The sequence below is a fragment of the Procambarus clarkii genome, chromosome 35, assembly GCF_040958095.1.
Source record: "Procambarus clarkii isolate CNS0578487 chromosome 35, FALCON_Pclarkii_2.0, whole genome shotgun sequence".
Lineage (NCBI taxonomy): Eukaryota > Metazoa > Arthropoda > Malacostraca > Decapoda > Cambaridae > Procambarus > Procambarus clarkii.
The window spans coordinates 38,381,971-38,405,328 of record NC_091184.1 but is presented as its reverse complement, the minus strand read 5'-3'; the positions used below and the strand labels follow the sequence as shown (position 1 = coordinate 38,405,328).

Below are 23,358 nucleotides of genomic sequence, written 5' to 3'. Positions count from 1 at the left end.
GGTTGGGGAGGATTTACTGGACGCAAATCCTTAACTGTACTGTATTACTATTTCCACTAAGGTTACCACTACTATTGTTATCATTGAGAAAATCAGTTATAGCCATGCAGAGGATTTGAACCTGCACCATAGGTACTTCCAAGCACATGCCTTAAACCAATATACTGTACTAAGAAACGCTATAAGTACTAGCCTTGGGAGTGCCCATGGTGCAGATTAGAATTCTCTGCATGGCTTCCATTAATTTTCTCATTGATACATTGCATTCATGTGATTTCTTTGTGCACTATTACCATTGCTACTGTTACCACTACTGCTAATTGTCATATTACCTATAATTCCTCAGCTCATCTCCCACACCCTGTAGAAGGTATCTCCTGCACGTAACATTAACACAGCGTGGCCCTGTTCCCCCTCCTGACGACATTTCTCCTTCCTGCAGAAGGTGTTCAGCTGCCGGTGAGCCGTCGGCAGGTCATTCACACCAATGGGTCCCTTGTGATTGATAATGTCCAGAGGGAGACGGATGCTGGGACCTACTCCTGCACTGCCTCCACTAAGCATGGGGACAAGAGCACCCAGTCTGTCCAGGTGAAGGTGCTCGGTACGTAGGTTTCCGGCGATGGAGAGGTGTTGGGAAGTGATGAGGACTAGGGAAGTGTTTGGAGATAACTGGGAAATGGTAGATAGATGTTTGGGAACTTATGGGGGAGGTGATGGAGACATGTTTAGGAAGTGATGGGAAGGTAATGGGAAGATGTTGAAGGGGTGAAAAAGAGATATTTCGAAAGTGATGGGGAGGTGAAGGGTGTGTGTGTATGTGTGTGTTGCAAATATTTTACTACTGTGTTCCTCTGGTTTTAATTAAGTTAGGGCTATACATTCTCTCTAATCTTTATTTTTCTCTGATACTGGAAACTATTTTTAATTATGCTTGCCTGTATTGTCCCTGGTTGCATTTTTTCCTGCTCTTATTCTCATTACTTTGCATTCTTCAGGGTTAAAGGTCTCCCTGTAACCTCCCTCACCCGTCCTGTTATAATTCTTTTCATTAGCTTGGTATCAACCGAGAGCAATAATAAGAATGATACTATTTTATACAGAGAATAATATGACTGATACTATTCAATACAGAGAATACTATTCTCTGCACCAAGTCTTTAACTACATCATTTTTTTAAGGGCTTCTAGCCGGATGGTCTCCGTTTTTTTGACAATGTACCTCAGTGATTCCTGCCTTCCTCTATTTGTCCATATGTATATGAATCACATTTTCTGCTCTCTTTGTACTGTATTTTCATATCTTCTTGCTCCTCCATTTACCTTCTAGCCGCTGCATGGACTAGTATTACGTTTTTCTTCTTAATCTTACAGGGAAGTGAAATATGCCTCTGTTCCCTAACATTGTCTTGCTATGGAATTCATTATTTCATATGCAATTTTATCCTTCAGTTCCCCTTATTTATTTTTTAAAATTTATTTACAGTATTTATATATTCAAGAAGGTACATTGGGTTTATGAGAGTACATAGCATTAATGTTTTTACATTCTTGCAGAGCCACTAACACGTATAGTGTTTCGGGTGTGTCCTTAATCTAAAAGATAATTTAAAGTAGGTAATTTGTAGCAAATTTGAAGAATATTAATAGGTACAGTACATTGTAAGAAAATTTGAAAAATATTAATAGATACATTATAGTAAAATTTGAGGATTATCAACAGGTACAGTGCAGCATAATTTGAGGACTATTAATAGGTACACTGTAGCAACATTTGCGTTCAACATATCAACTATAAGTTGATAGCAGTCATTACATTGGTGAGGTTGTCTGTCTTAGGCACATACAGTATATTAGGAGAGTGGGTAGCACAGGATACAGTGCAAGTTTGAAGCACTAGGTATGTTTTGCCTAGCACTAGACACTAGGTCTTGGTGTGTTTTATCAAATAATTATCTGGCTTTCATATAATCCCCTCTGCAGTATGTGTGTTTCTTTCTTCTGTTATGCATGTTTCTTTCTTTTGATATTTATCTCTCTTTCATTGATTTTCAAATACATCTGTATTAAACGATTAGCAGAGTTGTTGCTCAAGCCACCGGCTTCCTGTCCTCGTCGAGGCCACTAGTGTTAGTGGCTCTCAGGTAAACTCAGACAAACTCACTCTCAGGGGTATTTTGTATTCTATATTTTTATGTTATCCTTAATTTATGTAAAGGGTCCTCTCTGGAATTACAGTACTTTAATTTATTTGTTTTCCTCCCTAACATACTGACTTAGAAAGTTACCCTATCTGTCAAATAGATATATCGATTCCAACTCAACTCTCTCTTGATTTAAATCTCTCATGACTAGTATCTTTACTCTATATTAATTTATTTTTTCTGCTATTTTATTGAGGATGCCATTACTGGCTGCATATACTTTGTGATATTCCTGTTTGTATCTGCTGTTATTTTAAGGAGGGTTGCTCCATCTACATCATCATCTTCTCTGGTTTTGCTATTATTAAGGAAAGGTGTAAAACACCAACCCCACTTGTTTCTCTCCACTCATTCAGCCCTTCTAAGATATTTTCCAGAAAGATCACATTCCTATTAATAAAACATTCTAATCTGCTTCCGTTTGTGTACTTCCCTCGTGTTGTCCTGTGTCTTGAAAAAATGAAATTTCAAATAATTCAAGTTGGCTTTGTTTCCAATATTGCTACTATGTCAGTGTCCATATCCTCTATTCCCTTTCAACTCATCTGTCATGTTTGTTACTCAGTTCGCATTTTTGTACTAAATTTTAAAGCTCTTTCTCCATAGTCAGTTTGGGTGGCCCTTATTGGTGCTATGGTGTTGAGTGGAAAGATGGTCACGTGGTGGCTAGAACTGGCATTGGAGGAGAATGCCTGGAGTGGTTTCAGGGAGAGGAATCAGTTATCTGTAGTACCCGCTGCAAGGTGGGGGAAAGGTTGGGGAAGGGTGTGGTGGCTCTTCGAGGACATGAGTGAACTTGGAAGTAAGCAGTTGTGATGTGAGGAGATTAGGAGAGGGGTTGTGGGAAAACTTTTGAAGGAGGGTATTTGTGGAACTTTAGAAAAAGGGAAGGGAACTATAAGGAGAAAGCAACACATCATTACAACTACAGTATATAACACTTGGAAGGGATCAGGATAAGGATTTGGGATGGGACGGGGAGGTGGAAAAGGAATGGTGCCCAACAGGGAAGGGAACAGGGGTTCATTTAGATATGGAGAAATGAACAATGGATGGGTGAGTAGGGAAGTGGCGAGAGGTCAAGGAGCATGGAGGAATATGAGGGATCAGTAGTTGGAGAAGGGGGTGAAAATGGCAGGGGTTCATTGGTGTAGCATGGGGAAGGAGAGTGGTTGACTGGACTGAAAGAGAACTTCAGTTGGGCCTAAGTACATACTGGGGCTTTTGAGTGTGTGTATGTATGTAGAAGGTGTTAGCAGCTGTGTAGGGCTAAGGAGTGGAGAGGCAGTGACTGCATTTTGTTTGGGAGAGAAGAATGAATGGTATATAGAGGGAACGAGAGGGGGTGGTGTTGCATGGACAATTTGTTACCTTGGCTGCTTTATCTCTTCCGGGCAGTGGAAATCTTCTCTCAGCTTCAATGCACTGGCTAGTTATGACATCCATCATGCCTCATGTTGTTCTTCTCTAAGTTATATCTCCCATGGTACCCTCTTTTAAGAATTCTCTAACCTTCTGGTACTCGCCTGTATGGAAAGTATGTCTCCCACTATCTTTTTCTCTTCCTCTTGTCACTGCCTTCATATCAACTGCATAAACAAAGATGAAAACAATATTGTCACTTGCCCCATTGGCAAGTGACCATTAGAGTACATGCTCGAGTCTACATATGTGATGGAGTTAGCGAGTACATCGCCATTCATGTGTGTTAGTGAGTTCAAAATAATGCATGTCAGAGTGTGTGTGTGTGTGTGTGTTAGCCCATACACAGTCATGTGTGAATATATGTTAGAGGGAGTGTATTAGCGAGCACACAGTCATGCATGTGAGTGCTAGTGAGTACAGCCAAGCAAGCCAGAGTAGAGTGACGTGACCGGGAGGCACACCCAGTGCCGCCTCGCATTCTTCCCTTCAACCAAGACCACCACCTGTCTGAGGGGAACCGCCTGACACTGACGTGCGTGGTGACAGAGGGAGACCTGCCCCTCACCATCACCTGGTACAAGGATGGCCACAAGTTGGAGGGTCGGGGCCACGCCACTCAGCATGCCTGGGGAGACTTCAACAGTCACCTGGGTATTGCTCATGTCCTTCCCCACCATGCTGGGAACTACACCTGCAGAGCCAGAAACCGTGCCGCTTCCGACCATCAGACTGCAGCTCTCTTTGTTAATGGTAAAAAAAGATTTAATTTTGTGTTCCCTTTCCAGTAACCTTGCTTCTCATTCCAGTGCCACCCAGGATAGGACCTTTTACCTTCCGTGAGAACGCTGCTGCTGGAATCCGCGTGTCTGTCAGCTGCAGCCTAGAGCAGGGCGACTTGCCAGTGACTATCCGCTGGCTAAAAGACAGTGAGTTGCTGACCTCTGACCCTCAGGGCATCGTGAGCCCTCACCGGCCTGGATTGCTGGCTCGGCTAGATCTGGACGTGCGGTTCCTGGATGCGTATTCCAGCCAGCTGGTGATTCCCAACTTAAGCTCCTCTCATGCTGGCAACTATACGTGTCAGGCAACCAATGCTGCTCGCACCGTCACCTACACTGCCCCTCTCACAGTCAGCGGTAACGTAGCCCATGAGTCGTGTCAGCACCGTCACACGCCCGCACCTGCACCGTCACATGCCCACACCTGCACCGTCACACGCCCGTTGTGCTGCTGACGCCCACTGCATGGTGCCGTAGGGGTAGTGGCGCCCACATTGCACTGCACCGTATACAGTAGTTGCTTGACCATGCACCGGCCGCCACCAGCAGCCCAACACTATCCTCACAATCACCACATTCAAACTGGTGCCCCCTCACAACCACAATCATCACAACAATACTTTCACCAGACTAGCCAGGCACCACAGCCGCCCCGTGATGCTCATCACAGTCGCCCTGCTTGCGTAGGCCTAGTCCACTATATATAAATCAAACTTCGAATTGGCCGCACCCGTGATATTCAATGGGGGAGGTACTGAAGAAATTTTCATCATTTATCAATTTAATTATAGTTAAGATAATCGGATAAAAACATATTGAATGCTTTTATCCTATTAAATTATTTTGGAATTGTAATTGTTAATCATTTCTAGGAGTGCAGAAACGTAGAGAAAATGTTAGGTACAGACCTGTTGAGTCTTGACACAGTAACTGTGAAACTGGGAAGATGGGACACCACGAGCGTAGCTCTCATCCTGTAACTACACTTAGGTAATTAACACTTGGGTAATTAACAGATATCTGTCACTCATGTCACCCAACATACAACACAAGTAAAAGGTGTAGACCTATTGGGAGGGAGGGTAGGGAATGTCACAGGGGGTCTTCCAGCTCAAAAAGCCATAGTGTATGATAGAAAATGGGGTATTTTTTTCACCCAAAGGGTTTTTACCCCGTCCTTCTAATACCACGTCACATTTTGACATACTTTACCTAAGGCCAAAATCTGTCGTACTAGAAAATAGTAGCGACTCGCAAAATTAACATAATGTCCTGTTTTCTGTTCATGGGACCTGAAGTATGTTAGGAGTATGCTTGTGAGTACATGCTGGGTTATTAACCATGGAATCGCCTACCTGCATAAGTCATGAATGCCAAGACATTAATTTGTGCAGTTTAAAACTTATTTAGAAAAAATCCTCAGGAACAGTGGTGAGGTGCCTTTGGTATGGTGCCGGTTTCCTGTCTTGGTCATGGGCACTGGTGAGATATTGGCACTTAGGTGCCATCAGGCCAAGGGGCCTGACAGCTGAGTGGACAGCGCTTTGGATTCGTAGTCCTGAGGTTCCGGGTTCGATCCCCGGTGGAGGCGGAAACAAATGGGCAGAGTTTCTTTCATCCTGATCCACCTGTTCACCTAGCAGTAAATAGGTACCTGGGAGTTAGACAGCTGCTACGGGCTGCTTCCTGGAGGTGTGTGTAACAAAAGGGAGGCCAGGTCAAGGGCCAGGCCGTGGGGATGCTAAGCCCTAAAATCATCTCAAGATAGGTAAATTTGGGTATATTAATTCACCCTCCTCACTTACTATCCAAACCGTGCTGTCAGTTATATACACACATACACGCGCTTACACTCACACACAAACTAATGTAAACCCGCACACTCACAGTGTTGATGACCCAAGTACAGTACAGTACTGTAAGTTGTATCTGGCTACCTTCATCACGCCTCCCGTGCGTGTTAAATTTTGTCTGCCAACCTTAGCTTGTTTCCCCTGTCCTCACCAACTCTCCCCTATCTTCATAACCACTACCAACACACAGCTGTTTCTTTTCATGTCCTCACCAACTCTCACCCAGCTTCACCACCACTACCACCACACAGCTGCTGCTCTGTATGTGTGTCTTTCGTTCACAGCGAGCTGGGGAGGAATGGGGAAGGCAGTCTGCTAGCTGGCCCAGTAGCCTGTTTCTCTTGTCAAAGCTCTGCTCAGCTCAGCACAGCACAGCACAGCACAGCACAGCACAGCAAGCACAGCACCACTTACTGCACCTGTAGCGACCAGCACTTCTTCAAATTGTGTGTAATTAATATATATATATATATATATATATATATATATATATATATATATATATATATATATATATATATATATATATATATATATATATATATATATATATATATAATATATATATACTGTATATATATATATATATATATATATATATATATATATATATATATACTGTATATATATATATATATATATATATATATATATATATATATATATATATATATATATATATATATATATATATATATATATATATATATATATATATATATATATATATAATGTGGAGCTGCACATATCACGAGCCCTTGTTCTTATGTATAAAAGTACTTTGTGTTTGTAAACATCTAACTCCCATCTCAGCACTTTGCCTCTTAATCTGGACTGATTTCTATATTGTGGTTGTAGGTATGCAATTTATAACTACAAATTAGTTTCTAGATAAATTTTAACTTCACTAGAGTCATACGAATATATGAATATGAATATGTTTATACAAAAATAATCACAAGAGTATGTGATTTACTTATACATAAAATATCAACAAGGGAAAAGAGGAAAAAAGTGCTATAGTGTATTAACACATTTTCAAGGAGTAAACTGTTAAAATGTGAAAATATACGAAAGCGCTAGAATTTTTTTTTAATATTTCCTCATTTATGTGTATAAGGAATAAATATATATATATATATATATATATATATATATATATATATATATATATATATATATATATATATATATATATATATATATATATAATATATATATGTGTATGTTTATTCCACTCCACTCCTTCCCTCCTCACAACTCTACTCACCTGCCCTCTTCAACCACAGTTCCCCCACGCTGGGTGTCGGAGCCAGAGGACCAGAGCGTGACCAGGGGCAGCGACGCCCTCATTAGGTGCCAGACAGAAGGCTTCCCTCCCCCGAAAATCATATGGAGAAAGGCTCATGGTTAGTGTTAAACTTATCATATAATTGTAACATATACTAATATATATATATATATATATATATATATATATATATATATTATATATATATATATATATATATATGTCGTACCTAATAGCCAGAACGCACTTCTCAGCCTACTATTCAAGGCCCGATTTGCCTAATATGCCAAGTTTTCATGAATTAATGTTTTTTCGTCTACCTAACCTACCTAACCTAACCTAACCTAGCTTTTTTTGGCTACCTAACCTAACCTTACCTATAAAGATAGGTTAGGTTAGGTTAGGTAGGGTTGGTTAGGTTCGGTCATATATCTACGTTAATTTTAACTCCAATAAAAAAAAATTGACCTCATACATAGAGAAATGGGTAGCTTTATCATTTCATAAGAAATAAATTATAGTAAATATAATAATTCAAGAAAACTTGGCTTATTAGGCAAATCGGGCCTTGCATAGTAGGCTGAGAAGTGCGTTCTGGCTACTAGGTACGACATATATATATATATAGCAAGAACGCACTTCTCGGCCTACTATGCAAGGCCCGATTTGCCTAATAGGCCAAGTGATTTTCTTTATATTCAAGATATTGTTTCCAATTGGTTTATTTGAAATATTATTATTATGTTTATTTGAAATATTATTATTATATTATATTAAGAACATAAATTATTGACTTAGTTATGTAAGTTTAGGTTAGGTTAAGATAGGTAGGGTTGGTTAGGTTCAGTCAAATATCTAAGTTAGTATTAATTCAGATTAAAAAACTTAACCCATACATAATGAAATGGATAGCTCTATCATTTCATAAGAAAAAAAGTCGAAAAATATTTTTATTCTGGAAAACTTGGCTTACTAGGCAAATTGGGCCTTGCAAATTGGGCCTTGCAAATTGGGCCTTGCATAGGGCCTTGCAAATTGGGCCTTGTTGTAATTAAACACAACAGTATTGTGACTATTGTTAATTTCCTTCTGGATATTTTTCATTCTACATGAATTCCTTCTTCTATTTATTTATCTATTTATTTTATTTATTTATATACAAGAAGGTACATTGGGTTTGTAAGAGCACAGAGCATTGAAGTTTTACTTTCTCGTACAGCCACTAGCACGCATAGCATTTCCGGCAGATCCTTAATCTAACACACAATTTTAAGAAGGTAATTCTAGCAAAATTAAAAAAAATGTTTACAGGTACATTGTAAGAAAGTATAAAAATACATTGTAAGAAAGTATAGAAATGCATTCTAAGAAAATATAAAAAAAACATTGTATAAGAAATTTGACAGAAAAAAGTAGGTACATTAAAGAAAATTTAAGGATTATCCACAGCTACATTGTTGCATAATTTGAGGAGTATTGCAAGGTATAATGTAGTAAACTATGTGTATAACATGATATAAGATAAGAGCAATGATTACAATGGTAAAGTTGTATGGCATAGGTACATATATTGGGGAATTGGGTAGCACTAGATACAGTGAGAGTTTCAAGCACTAGGTAGGAAACTATGAAGATGAAATTAGGAACTTTTTGCTTTTATTTTTGTATAAGGCAACAGTTTGACAGCTTTTCAATTCATTAGGGAGTTAGTTCCATAGACCAGGTCCCTTTATTTGCATAGTGTGTTTACTCAGATTAAGTTTGACTCTGGGGATATCAAAGAGATATTTATTTCTGGTGGAGTGATTATGTGCCTATTACATCTGTCAAAGAGAGTTTCAGAACAGGGTTTTGTAAATGTAAATGGCACAAGAGAATTCAAATTCAAATGTTTATTCAGATAAAGTACATACATACAAGGGGTGATACAAATATTTAGAGGGTGAAGAAACACTAAACCACTTAATCTTTGCATTTGATTTCTTTAAGTCTCATCAACAATGTGACATCTTTATGAATAAACACTTTGACATTAGGGACACAGTTATACAAATTTTTAATATAAAACAAACATTTATAAGCATGAGTACACCTCATGCTACGATTATGTAGTCCCTAATTGTAGAGAGGGATGAAGGTTTAGGCGAGATGATTGCTGCCTCACTCTGGCTACTAGTTGTCTCCTGGGTCTGCTATCTTCTCTCTGGGTCAAAGGAGAGCCATCAAACCATTGTATGCTCAAAGTCTAATTCACTTGAATGTTGATTTCTGGTGTCAGTTCTTGAATGAACAAAGCTTCAAGTGTATGGAGCCTCCTTCAGTGATGTGAAGGAGCGTGTGATTATTGTGACATCCTTCACTATGTCCTGATGATTCAGGATGGCATTGTGTTGAGTGATGTTGCTTAGTTCCTCCTTCCTGCAAATGATGTGTAAGATTCTTATCTTAAAATGCCAAAAGCATTGGAGATAGAACTCCTAGGCCACAGCCAGAGAGCATGGGGGCAATGTATGAAACCCTGATCAGGCTTCAGTGGAAGCCACAGAACCCCTAGAGGATTCAGTTGAATCCCATATTGCATTGCTTTTGACCTTGTTGTGGGGTTGTTGTACTCCCAAGCATGTGCTTGGAAGTACCCAGTGTGCAGGTTGGAATCCTCCTCAGGGGGTCCTGCAGATTTTCTCTCTGGTAACATTAGGTTAGGTTTGGGTGGACGAGATAGGCTATTCAATTTATGTGTAAGATGTTGCTTTAGAGACCATGTTTTGAAAACTTATTCAGTAATATTGTTCAAAGAAATACATAAGCAGTTTGGTCATTGTATGTGTTAGAGATGTAACAGAGAAAAGTTATGCTTGTTTAGTTTGTTATAACATAAAGAAGTTATGTTCGAGTGAAGGCATTACTACATAATGTTTATATTAGTTATGAAAAGTTTACTAGCTGTTATTTAAAGAGTAATGTTAAATAAGATATATTACAAGAAAGATACCCTCTTTTAGTCTGTTCCTGCATAAAGTAGTAAGCATAGTTAAGATATCATACAAAAAGATTGTCATGTCTCTATGACAAGAACCTACATTTATTCTCAGTTTGACAAACTTGTTGCACACAAGTAACAACATTTCTGAGTGCACGTTTGAATATTCCATTTTCTGTGTTTGAGGACATTTATCCATGCACTTAACTTTTTTTCCTCTGTAATTTTCCTATCATTGTTGCTTATTATTAGCATCTTTAATATATAATTTTTGGAGAATGACAAAAAATAAATTGATAACAGTACTACTTTTAGGTTTACTTTACCCTTGTGTTGGTGTATCAAATATAATCCCAGTAACCCGACACAAGGGAGTGTCAAATATTACTACAGAAGGCATGCTGGTGCCGGAAAATATTAAGAAACGATGCTGTATCGTGTCTGGTTCCCACGTCCCCTTCATCTAAGCTGTCCCTTGTGTCCCTGTTGCAGGTGCAGCGCCGGGGAGCTACCGGGACCTGCTGGGCTCCAGCGGCACACAACAGCTGACAAATGGCTCCTTGCTCCTGACACAGGTCACCAAAGATGCAGAGGGACGCTATCTGTGTGAGGCCACCAATGGCATTGGCGCCGGTCTCAGCAAGGTCATTCAAGTTACTGTTAACGGTAAGTAGATCAAATCACCATTTTCGTAAGAAAGGCTGGGTCTCTGTTAACTGCAAACAATTCAGGTGGTTGTTATCGGCAAGGAAGGTCATATTACTGTTTCAGGAGAGGAAGTGCAGGTCAGCTTAAGAATAGGAAGGCCATGTCTTTTTTTTTCAAGAGGAATGTTGAGTCTCTGTTTCAGGAGAGGAATGTCAGGTCTGTTTCAGGAGTGGAAGGTCAGGTCTTTGTTTAAAGAGATGAAGGTCAGCCTCTGTTTCAGGAGAGAGGAAGGTCAGGTCTCTATTTATATCTTGGCAAGACAAATGCCGAGGTCATTATGTCTGATTAACTGTAGCACAAAAATAATTATTTGACTCACACATAGTATTTGATGTACTGCCAGTATTTGACTTACATGCAGTATGTAACTTATACATAGTATATGACTTATATGCAGTATTTGACTAAATGCAGTATTTGAATTACACTGATTGGAATATGCAGCAGTTCTATGGTGCACAAATCTCTAGAAGCACAAAGAAACTGGAAAAAGTGCAGCAGCATGCTACAAAATAGCTTCTCGAAATGAAAAACAAGAGTTACAAGGAGAGACTACAGACATTAAATATGCCAAAATTAGCACATAGAAGAAAAAGAGGTGATATGATTATTGCATACAAAATTCTAACAGGAATCGACCAAATTGACAAGGAGGAATTCCTGAAACCAGCAATATCATGAACAAGAGGACACAGATTCAAGCTAAGGAAACTGAGGTGCCCCCAAAAAATTGAAAGTTTTCTTTTGCAGAGTGGTAGACAATTGGAAAAAGCTAAATGAGAAGGTGGTGGATGCCAAAACCATCATTAGTTTCAAAATGTTATATGACAAAGAGTACTGGGAAGAGACACCACGCGTGTAGAATGGAGCAATGGCCTATAGAAACCCCCATGTGGTTGAAAGCATTTTATGTCTGCCATCGACCGGGTCAGGCATCCAGAAAGGTAAGCGCCCCAACACAAACCCCCCTTAATTGCTAAAAAGAGCCGAACAAATGGACAGAACTCCCCAAATGAAAACAAGCAAACTAGCATGACGTTACCACGTTGCCATGCCACTGTCTGTGCACCCCCCCTCCCCAGGAGGGGGAAGGGGAAGCCCCAGACCTTCATGCCACCTACCCACCCTACAGTTCTTGGCTGATGTGACACTGGCAAGGTCGTATGCTTCTGGCTCCATCAAATTGTTTCAATTCTGTGCCTTGTGGTGTGGTACTGTCTCTACTGTCTGTGTGTGTGAGCCAGGAGTAATTTCTTCAGTACTCGGGGTGCATGCACTTAGGGTTTCCTTCCCTAGGTGTCCTATAAGTACTGCCTTTGGGGCCTGCGGCCATCTTTCACAGGTCGCCTTGGGATCTACCTCTGCTGTGTCTTTTGCTGCTTGGTGATTGACCGCCCTTGGAGTCCGCTGTGGTTTTCCGTGTTCCCCTGTTTGTCTCTGGGTAGGGGTAGTTTTCGTCACTGGTAGGGGCGTAGGGCCCTGGGCTGCTAGTTATCACCTCACATAGCGGCCGGCTCTGTTCTGCCTGGGTACGTTGTCCTCTTGTGGGATTTTTCTTTTTGTCTAGCTCCCTAGTGGGGGATCTGCCACTTGGTGGTCATACCCTTTTGTTACTTGGTGGTCCTCTGCTAGGACCCCACTTGGGTTTTTGTACCCTCAGAGTGGGGCTTGGTGTTATATGGAGTGGGGTTCTCTTATTCTCCCTCTTCTTACAAATTGGATTTGGCGTCTACCCCTCCCCGGGTTTGGTTCTGTGATCACTTGGGTTTGTTGGTTCTGTCTATCCGGAGGTTTTCAGACTCCTGCATCCCGCCCCATGTGGTGCGGGAGGCCATTGCAGCTTACCCCCTACGCGACCCGGATTACGCCTTTGTAATGGATCCGATTTCTTTAGTGTATGGATCATCACTTGGTGTACGTGTATGGATCATCATAATGAACCCTTACTGGGTTCATTATGAGGTTCCGGAGTCTTCCTGGTTGGCAGACAGCCCTATCTTCTCATTGGAGGCTTGGCATGCGTTCTGTCGGTCTCGTACTCTTGAGTGGCGGGAAGCTCATCGTTTGTTTTGGAGGGAAGGTTAATCTAACCCAAGTATTGTATACAAAGTACATGAATTATGTTTAATATGTGCTCCAAATAATACCAGTATGTATGTATATTTAATTTAAAGATTAAAATGTTACTGACATATCACATTGAAAGCCAGTATCTATGGAAATGCATTTCCATAGATATGTTAATGTTGGTGATCTAAGTTTGATGGGAACTGAAGGAAAATCAAGAGAAGGAAATGCTGACATAGAATACAAAAAGACCTTTCATCAAAATTAAAATATAATTTTTTTTAAACTGCAAGAGCTAACAAAATAAGAAAGGCATGTGCTAATTTATAGGAGTTACATTAAACAAAATAAATTATTCCTATAATTTAAATTTTCTCAATTTTCTCTTACCATGAATTGAGGGATATATTCACAAACATTACCATGGTTCTGAAAGTTTTTTAAATTGACGTCAAAGCTTGTTCAGCCCCAGCTCCCGACGCCCTATACAGGATTATAGTTCAAAATAGAACTACAGTACTGGTATAATTTTCTTTTGACCTTTTTTTGGTCAAGTAATATTCACTTGTGGTATTATGAGCAGTTGTCTTAATGTTAAATATTTTGTAATTTCACTTAAATAAGTTGATTTTATTTTGCATCTCCATTCCCTCCCTTCTCTCCATTACTACTCTCCCTCCACTCCCTCACTCCTCTCCATCACTACTCTCCCTCCCTCCTTTCCATCACTACTCCCACCTCCCTCCTCGCCATCACTACTCCCACCTCCTTCCTCTCCATCACTACTCTCACCTCCCTCCTCTCCATCACTACTCCCACTTCCCTCCTCTCCATCACTACTCCCACTTCCACTACTCTGGTGGCACCTGCAGCACCTCCACGATTCAGCAGCAGGGGCAGTAACGTTAGTGCGGGCACGGGAGGGCACGCCCTGCTGCGGTGCCCAGTGACGGGGGACCAGCCCATGAAGCTGTCCTGGCACAAGGACGGCAGGATCATCACGCCATCAGAATCCTACAGGTGAGGGAAGAGCCTGCTCTCTTGCCCTCTGGCAAACACTGGTTTGTTCTTGGCTTCTCTCTCTCTCTCTACTTCTCTTTTCTTGTGTTAGTTGATTCTTCAACTAGATTCTTGAAGAATCAACTAACACAACACCTGTACCGCCTATTAGATTGTTTTACAGGAATTTCTTTTCGACGGCTCATAAAACTGAGGAAAGTGTCCTGAAAGATATTATTGATAGGAATGTTATCCCCACAAATCAGAAGATATAGTTAACAATTTACTACAAAAACCTCATATAATACATAATTATAAATATACAGTGGTACGTCGGGTTACCAAGGTCCAGGTTTATAAACTTTTCAGGTTACAAGCCCGATTTGTTCGGAAAATTTGAATCGGGATACGAACTTTGCATTGGGATACGAGTTTGCTGATATGCGTATGGCCGACCTAGCGCATGGTGGTACGGCGATTGCACCTCAGTTTACCAGTGCCTCGCGCCCTGTGACTATCCCGCCTGAATTCTTCACAAGAATTTAGAGTTTTTTGTCAGATTTTTGGCCATTTGAGCATAAAAGTTGTTATTGTATGTCTCGCCATGGGTCCCAGGAAAGCCAGTGGTAAGGTTCAAGGCAAGAAATCACATGTGAGAATGACCATAGAGGGAAAAACAAGAGATTATTCGTAAGCATGAAAATGGTACTCGTGTTGTTGAACTAGCTAGGCAGTACAACAAATCTTCAGGGAAGGAAGAGGAGGCAGTAGAGAATGTCCCTTCCTCATTAATTAAGAAAATGTGTGCAGTATGGGAAGGACTGCAAAGTTTTGCTGAAAAGAATCACCCAGATAAAGCTGTAGTAGGCCGTCACATTGATCTTTTTAATGACAATGTGATGCCTCACTACAGACAAGTGTTGCAAAGAAGGGAAAAATAATCTTCAATAGAACATTTCCTTGTGAGAAAAGTGAGAAAATCAAGCAGTGAGCCACAACCAGGACCTAGTGGTATGCAGGAAAAACATGGCCGAGAGTGCACTCCAGAGAAATCTTCACTGCCTGATGTTATAATGGAAGGGGACTCCCCTTCCAAACAGTAACACCTCTCCTCTTTCCCCCCTCCTCACCATCTTCCATATGCCAACAGGATTCATCAGCAAGGGTAAGTAATAACTTCAACATAATTTTGTAGCGAAGATTTGGGTGAATTAGGTATAAAATTTACTTTGAAGTGAAGTTTTGTTGGAGTCAGGAACGGATTAATTCATTTCCCATTACAGTATTTCTTATGGGGAAATTTACTTTGGTTTATGAATTTTCGGGTTACAAACCGCCTCCAGGAACGGATTAAATTCTTAAACCGAGGTACCCCTGTATTTTGTTATATAAATTAAGAACCATATTTTCAAAACAATATTTACTAAGAGTTTCAGGAAACTAAACTTAATCAATTTGTATCCTTTGTTTTGTGTTCAAATCTTTTAACCCTTAAACAGCACAATACAAACATATACGATAGGAGTAACTTTCCCGCAACCGCATAATACATACATGTACGATTGAGGGTCTAGTGCACGATTTTAAATGTTCCGCGAGGGATAGGGGCAGCTATAGTCCGGAGTCTTTCCTCGGCCATGGTGTCCCGCACCTGCTGTGCTTCCATCCTGAGCCACAGCTCAGGATGGAAGCAAGTCGATGAAGAACACTGTAGGGTAAGGCAGGTCCTAGTCACCAACTGCTTCTCTAACGGTTTTGTTGAAGATAAAAAGAAAGGTGAAACGCCATGCATCCTCTGAAGAGTCAACCAACACAACACTTGTATCCCCTATTAGACTATTTTACAGGAACTTTTTTTCGACGGCTCATAAAACGAAGGAAAGGGTCCTGAAAGATATTGTTGATAGGAATGTTATCCCTACAGACAAAAATCAGAAAATACAATTGACAATTTACTATAAACCCCAAAAAACGGTCAATCTACTCATGAAAAACTCCCCAGACACTAAGCAGAATGCCTTGAAGGAAACCAACGTCGTCTATGCCTTTAAATGCCCACTTGGGGACTGTAAGCCCCAAAGAACTCAGAACATAGGCAAGACAACAACGTCTCTTTCCATGCGATTAACAATGCATAAACAACAGGGCTCCATCAAGGAACATATAATCTCTTCTCAAAACCAGACCATCACCAGAGAAATCTTAACAAACAACACAGAAATCATCGATAGATACAGCGATAGCAAGCGGCTCGACATCAGCGAGGCACTACACATCAAAAAGTCAACACCAGCAATCAACAACCAATTAATGCACAATTATATTCTACCCACCTCAAGACGCCGAAGCAATATGGAAGCAGCAAGAGGAAGTATGGACCAATAGGCCTTCTGCAGTTACAGTACTTCCATTTTTATGTTCTCATATCCAAGTTATACCCATTGTTTCGTGTTCTGTCTTGTGTTTGTCACAAGTTTGTTCACCTCACCCAAAACTTTTTGTATCATATCACCTCACCCTATAGAGTATAAGTACGATGAATTTGTGTGTAAATTAAGTCTTTGAAAATGTAATAAGCCATTACGAAATGCATTCAGGCGTCAGACCATAAATAAAAAGGAATTTTGGAGAATTGATATTTCCATTACCACCGACAGTGAAGAAAAACATAAGAAATATTGAGAAAATTCGTGTCAGAATTATTAATCTTACCTTTTCGGTCATATTCAATAACATATGTATACAAGAAAGACTGCTACCAAAATATACCAAAATATACTAACATTATATATTATATATATTATTATATATATATATATATATATATATATATATATATATATATATATATATATATATATATATATATATATATATATATATATATATACACACACATATATAATTATGTATTACACAGTATATTATGTCCAATAATTCATCAGTAGGAAAATATATTTAAAATGTGCATCTAAGGATCTACCATAGCTTTGGATTTCCATACAAGCATTTAACCAGCCACTATGACTGCATGGTTATGTTTCGCCAGACACGAGTTGCGAGAGAGCACCGCGGGTGGCGTTGGCGTGCATGTGGGTGGGGCCGAGGAGGAACGGGTGCTGGAGCTGGTGGTGACGAATGTGATGCGTGAGGACGGAGGTCAGTACGTGTGCACGGCCGACAATGCTCACGGACACGCCTCCACCACTGTGACTCTTCTCGTGCAAGGTGAGTGCAGATATTGAGGGTGTGTGGTGTGTGGTATTCTGTGTTGCTGTGGAAGTCTTGGTTGTGGAGTTGATAAAAAGCCATTGCTTGGTTACTGACTTTAATACTTATAATGATACATGACTAGCAGCATCCATGCGTGGCAGGCATCTACACGCTCTCCCGTTGTTGACTTACATGCTGGCGTATGAAACGCAGCGCATACAAAAGGATGGTGCCATTTTCTATGAACATGACAGGGTAGAAGGTGTAGGTGGGAGAGTTGGCGAGAAAGAATAAGCATCATCATAAAGGATATCCAAAGACAGTCGTCTCTCTAACTAGAAAATTATTCCCTGGATCAGCAGTGGAATATGTCATGACCTCACCTCAACCCTTGTACAGGGATGGACAGGCTGAGGTAGTATGTGACATGCCTAATGGAGTGCAAGGACTTGTCCAAGAATGTAAATTAGAAGGATCTCCAGCAAGATAGTTGGAGTGGCGTGTAAATGAGGAGCTAAGACCACAGAGAAGAATGGCAGACTAATCAAGAAAGTGTTCGTTGAGGAGTGGAACCACTTCTCCCTGCTATAGCAGTTGAACTAGAGCAAGAACTTACAGAAGAACCATATAAGAAGGATGCTCTTACATGAAGGTAGGAGGATATTGGATGCTGAGGATTCGAAGATGTGCTATAAGGACAGGGTCTTCTGCTCCAGGGATGCAACGAATAAAGTTAATGCATGTTTTCATGAGCAAGGAGACATAGGTTGTCAGACAATGGGATCAAGACCATTGTTTGCCTCTCAGTAAGTGGGAAAAAAAATTTGCCAAGGTAAGAGTTCAATCTCAATCTGTCTCAATCTGTTCTTGCTAGAGAGATGAAGGAGAGGGAGATTTGATCAAAGTCTTCAATCAGGTAGGAGAACAATCAGACCACATTAACTGATAATTAACTTCCATTTCACTGCTGACAATCATCAGTCATATACTAGCATGCTACCTTCCATCGATCCCAATAAACAGTGTCAAATTCTAGAATGTTTACAAACATTGTACTTTAACCTCACCATCCTCCACAGAACCCCCCGATCTGCCCCGGTCTCTCCACGTAATAGACAAGGGTTCACGGCACGTTCGGCTGGCCTGGGAGGTGCCTCAAGATGGCAACTCACCCATCACCAAGTATACCCTTCGATACACACGACTGGGAGGTATGTACACAGGTAGCTAGAGCTCACCCATCACCAAGTATACTGTACTCTTCAATCCACGTGACTGGAAGGTATGTACACGGGTATCTATGATGTGTAACTAAGTATAAGGTACCTTGCGGTTACCTTGCAGTGATTCCAGGGGTCAAGGTCCCACAGCCCGGTCTGTGACCAGGCCTCACCTATAACCAGGTAGGTGTCGTTTACTGTATGAGTGTAAGTTGTTGCACACTCCCTCTGCAACACATGGGCCTTGGAACACTAACAGCTTCCCCAAGGATCAAACTCTACAGAGAGTGGTGAAGAAGAGTCTGGAGGTCACTGACACGCCTCTGCCTATCAGATGACCCATGTTCAGCTAACCTCTCATCTTCTCGGGGTGTCTTCTCCACAACAGGCTGCCAACAATTCTTCAATATGTGTATCTTAGCTTTTAAACCCAGTGTTGTAACTAAATTGCTCAATATTACAATACTGTCACATTATATCATCACCAGTTATATATTCATGAATGCACCAATACACTTCAGTTGCATGCTCCAGTCCTACACCGAGGCTACTGACATTGGCAGTGAACACAGAGGAGAGAGGCTAAAGAAACACTGCCAAACACAACACCTGCCAAGGGTCACAAACCATGATCCACACCAGTGAATACTGGTCCACATCCTTATTCCTGAATGCCCAATCTCTGGAGACTTTCCTTATCTCTCAAATTACCAGCCAAAATGTTAGCCACTCATAACACTCACAAATTACCAAGTATGCACGGTAGGGAGTGGCCAACACTGGTTGTGTACTGTGGGGTTGGGCTATCCCATAAAGGTACAGTTAAAATAGAAGGGCACAGTACATACTGCTTTGGTGGAAATAGGTACCTCAAATGTGTCCATTCGTAGTTGGAGTGTGATGGATGCCAGCGTTCACCAAATGCTTGGCAAAAGCTGGCGCAGGTTGCCAGAGACATCAGGCTACCTAAAACCAACAAGCTGCCTATGCACCAGACTACATACAAACCGCAATCTAAGTACACAGACGATTTCTTCAACATAGCATCCACTTATAGCCAATACTAATTTGCATACACTTATTTAGGCTAAAAAAAAAATAACTATTTACCCCAAAGTTTAAGCTCAAATTAATATTCTATTACTTCAGCAGACTGGCAGCAGCAGCCACAGCAACAGAAGCAGCAGCAACAGCAACAGATGCTACAGATTCAGCAACAACAGCAGCAGGAGAAGGAGGAGGAGGTGGCAGTTGGCGGCCATGAGACAGAGGCCACAGTTGAGACCTTGACTCCAGCTACTCAATACCTCTTCACACTCTATGCCCACAATGCCATGGGCCCCTCCAAGCCCTCTGAGGTAAGGGGGAGGAGTTGGGTGCAGTGAGGGGCAAGGGGGGGGGGGGGGGGGGTGGAGGAAAGGGTAAGGACAAAGCATGTGTTTTCTTTATTGTCCCCTTTAAGTATCCTATAAGGTCTCCTGTTGTGAGTTAAGAGAACTCAGTATGAATTTAAAGGTAAATATCTATTTAGATTATGTGCTATATGGAGGAGGAGGAATCAATCAAGTTTCAAAATCAATTAATCAATCAATCAATCAATATCTATCTATCTCAATGTATATCTCTTAATATATATATATATATATATATATATATATATATATATATATATATATATATATATATATATATATATATATATATATATATATATATGTCGTACCTAGTAGCCAGAACTCACTTCTCAGCCTACTATGCAAGGCCTGATTTGCCTAATAAGCCTAGTTTTCATGAATTAATGTTTTTTCGACAACCTAACCTACCTAACCTAACCTAACTTAACGTTTTCGGCTACCTAACCTAACCTAACCTATAAAGATAGGTTAGGTTAGGTTAGGTAGGGTTGGTTAGGTTCGGTCATATATCTACGTTAATTTTAACTCCAATAAAAAAAAATTGACCTCATACATAATGAAATGGGTAGCTTTATCATTTCATAAGAAAAAAATTAGAGAAACTATATTAATTAAGTAAAACTTGGCTTATTAGGCAAATCGGGCCTCGCATAGTAGGCTGAGAAGTGAGTTCTGGCTACTAGGTACGACATATATATATATATATATATATATATATATATATGTCGTACCTAGTAGCCAGAACGCATTTCTCAGCCTACTATGCAAGGCCCGATTTGCCTAATAAGCCAAGTTTTCCTGAATTAATATATTTTTTCTAATTTTTTTCTTATGAAATGATAAAGCTACCCATTTCATTACGAATGCGGTCAATTTTATTTTATTGGAGATAAAATTAACGTAGATATATGACCGAACCTAACCAACCCTACCTAACCTAACCTAACCTATCTTTATAAGTTAGGTTGGGTTAGGTAGCCGAAAAAGTTAGGTTAGGTTAGGTAGGTTAGGTAGTCGAAAAAACATTAATTCATGAAAACTTGGCTTATTAGACAAATCGGGCCTTGCATAGTAGGCTGAGAAGTGCGTTCTGGCTACTAGGTACGACATATATATATATATATTATATATATATATATATATATATATATATATATATATATATATATATATATATATATATATATATATATATATATATATATATATATATATATATGAGATATACATTGAGATAGATAGATATTGATTGATTGATTGATTAATTGATTTTGAAACTTGATTGATTCCTCCTCCTCCATATATATATATACACACACACACACACACACACACACACACACACACACACACAAAAAAAAGTCAACAACAACAACATATGTTGTTGAATGTGACTGAAAGGGTAAGATTAATGATCCTAACACGAATCTTCTCAATATTTCTTATGTTTTTCTTCACTGTCGAGGGTAGTTGAAAAATTAACTCTTCAAAGTTCATTTTCACATTTTATTTACGGTATGATGTCTAGAAGCGTTTCGCTAGAACCGTCTTACATTTTCAAAAACAATTTTACATACTCTGTTCATGCTTATATTCATTTTTGGGTTAGGTGATAGGACACATTTGTTTTTGGTCAGTTGAATGATTGACAGTTGAAAGGCAGGCCAAAATAGCAGAGTTCAACCCCCGTAAGCACAACTAGGAGAATACATGCTATCTCCTCCTCCTTCCTGAAGGCGCTGCAGGTGACGACAGAAGGTGAGGCCCCTGGTGGACCTCCGAGGGAGATAGAGGTCACGCCTGTATCCTCCACCAGTCTGAAGGTTTCTTGGTTGCCACCAGACTCTTCCATCAGGCACGGCAAGATCCTCGCTTACTACATTACCTACGGCAACTCAGGGTAACTAGCCTGCCTGCCTTGCATGCTAGTGCATGAGTCTTTGTTATGGGAAGATCTTAAATTTGTATACAGACAATCACATATACACATACATATAAAGAAAAATGCACACACACATATTTTACATATTTTATATACACCAATGTATCAACACCTACATCCAGAGGAGCTCCAGCATATTTCAACAATCCTAAGTATTGTAGTACAGGTTGATGATAGTGAGAGGTGTCCCAAGGAACAAAGGTGTTGTGCTTTTGAAAAATAGGTGAGATAACACAAATGCGACAAGGGAAGTGAAAAAATTGGATGATAAATTATTGCTCTTGTGTTAACAATACAGACGACAACATTCAAGATGGCCACCGGCAAGAGGAAAAATAAAACAAAGCTAGAGTTTGGGGGATTCAATGAAGAAAGCAATGATATAAGCAGTCTACACAACAAGTTGGCAAAATTAAATATCATAGTGAACTATCATGTAGAAATAATCACTAAATTGAGAGAAAGTAATGACCACTTGAGTAGCAAAGTTTTAGGTCTTGAGGGGTTAGTGAAAAACTTATGCAAGGACAAGAATCAACTGGAAACATATTGTAAAGCTATGGAAGAGGAAAATAAACTCTTAAAAATAGCTTTGGAAGAGATTAAAGCAAATTTAAACATAAATGACTACAATAGGTTAGGTAAGGAAATTCAACAGGGAAAACATCTTTTGTAAATACATATGGAGGAATTTACACAGGGAATAGAACAATGCAAGAAGGATGTGCAATTCACTTATGCACAAGTGGCCAAGGAGAAGGAAAACAATAGAAGAGGCAGTAAAGGAAGCCAAACACTGCAGTAACCTGAACAAGACAAATATTAGGCTGGAAGTGAGAAAGGAACTGAAATCTAACCCGAAGTTGGTGCAAAACACAGTTGGTCGAAGTAAGTCCTTAATAATGTTTGGTTGCAAAGAAAAGGAGATAACATCTAGGTCAGAAAGAGCTACAGAAGAAGCAAAAGTAGTAGATAAAATTGTTGGCTTCGTGGAAGGTCTTACAACCATAGAGAATGTCTGGGACTACAGTAGGATTGGCAGGTACGTAAAAGGGAAAAATCTTCCTTTGAGATCACCCTAAATGGTGCCAAACAGATAGAAGAAGTACTAAGGAATGCTAGAAAATTACAAAAGTGATGAGGAAGGGAAAGTATGCTCGTTAAGATGAGATCTTTGAAGAGAAGAGAGAGAGAAAAGCTGAAACTGAACCTCGTAGTGGCAAAACGTCTAAATGAGAGCAGGGACGAAGAAGAAATTAATT

General features: G+C 40.0%; 2 protein-coding genes and 1 long non-coding RNA gene across 10 annotated transcripts in view; 1 reads left to right on the top strand and 2 right to left on the bottom strand.

The window, feature by feature from the left end:
* The window catches only part of LOC138371461 (uncharacterized), a 28,432-nt gene extending 20,765 nt beyond the window's left edge, over positions 1–7,667 (bottom strand). For both annotated transcript variants that reach the window (XR_011230501.1, XR_011230500.1), the window contains exon 1: positions 7,532–7,667. This is a non-coding gene — a long non-coding RNA (uncharacterized lncRNA). The remainder of the gene's footprint in view (positions 1–7,531) is intronic.
* The window catches only part of LOC123768506 (cell adhesion molecule Dscam2), a 125,103-nt gene that overhangs the window by 62,542 nt on the left and 39,203 nt on the right, over positions 1–23,358 (top strand). For 4 of the 6 annotated variants that reach the window (XR_011230493.1, XM_069336376.1, XM_069336373.1 and 1 more), the window contains exons 12-20: positions 443–604; positions 4,436–4,765; positions 7,551–7,670; positions 11,025–11,198; positions 14,180–14,327; positions 17,356–17,534; positions 18,599–18,730; positions 19,889–20,097; positions 21,891–22,054. Coding sequence is in view for 5 of the 6 variants with exons in the window: in XM_069336376.1 (XP_069192477.1) it covers positions 443–604; positions 4,436–4,765; positions 7,551–7,670; positions 11,025–11,198; positions 14,180–14,327; positions 17,356–17,534; positions 18,599–18,730; positions 19,889–20,097; positions 21,891–22,054 (1,618 nt within the window). In the remaining variant the exon portion in view is untranslated. Of the gene's footprint in view, positions 1–442; positions 605–4,094; positions 4,380–4,435; positions 4,766–7,550; positions 7,671–11,024; positions 11,199–14,179; positions 14,328–17,355; positions 17,535–18,598; positions 18,731–19,888; positions 20,098–21,890; positions 22,055–23,358 lie in introns of all 6 variants that reach the window. The other 2 variants (XM_069336374.1, XM_069336375.1) reach the window with 2 other exon arrangements.
* The window catches only part of LOC123768505 (biorientation of chromosomes in cell division protein 1-like 1), a 125,906-nt gene continuing 110,837 nt past the window's right edge, over positions 8,290–23,358 (bottom strand). The window contains exon 15 of one of the 2 annotated variants that reach the window (XR_011230495.1): positions 8,290–9,970. The gene's annotated coding sequence lies outside the window, so the exon portion shown is untranslated. The remainder of the gene's footprint in view (positions 9,971–23,358) is intronic. The other variant, XR_011230496.1, reaches the window with a different exon arrangement.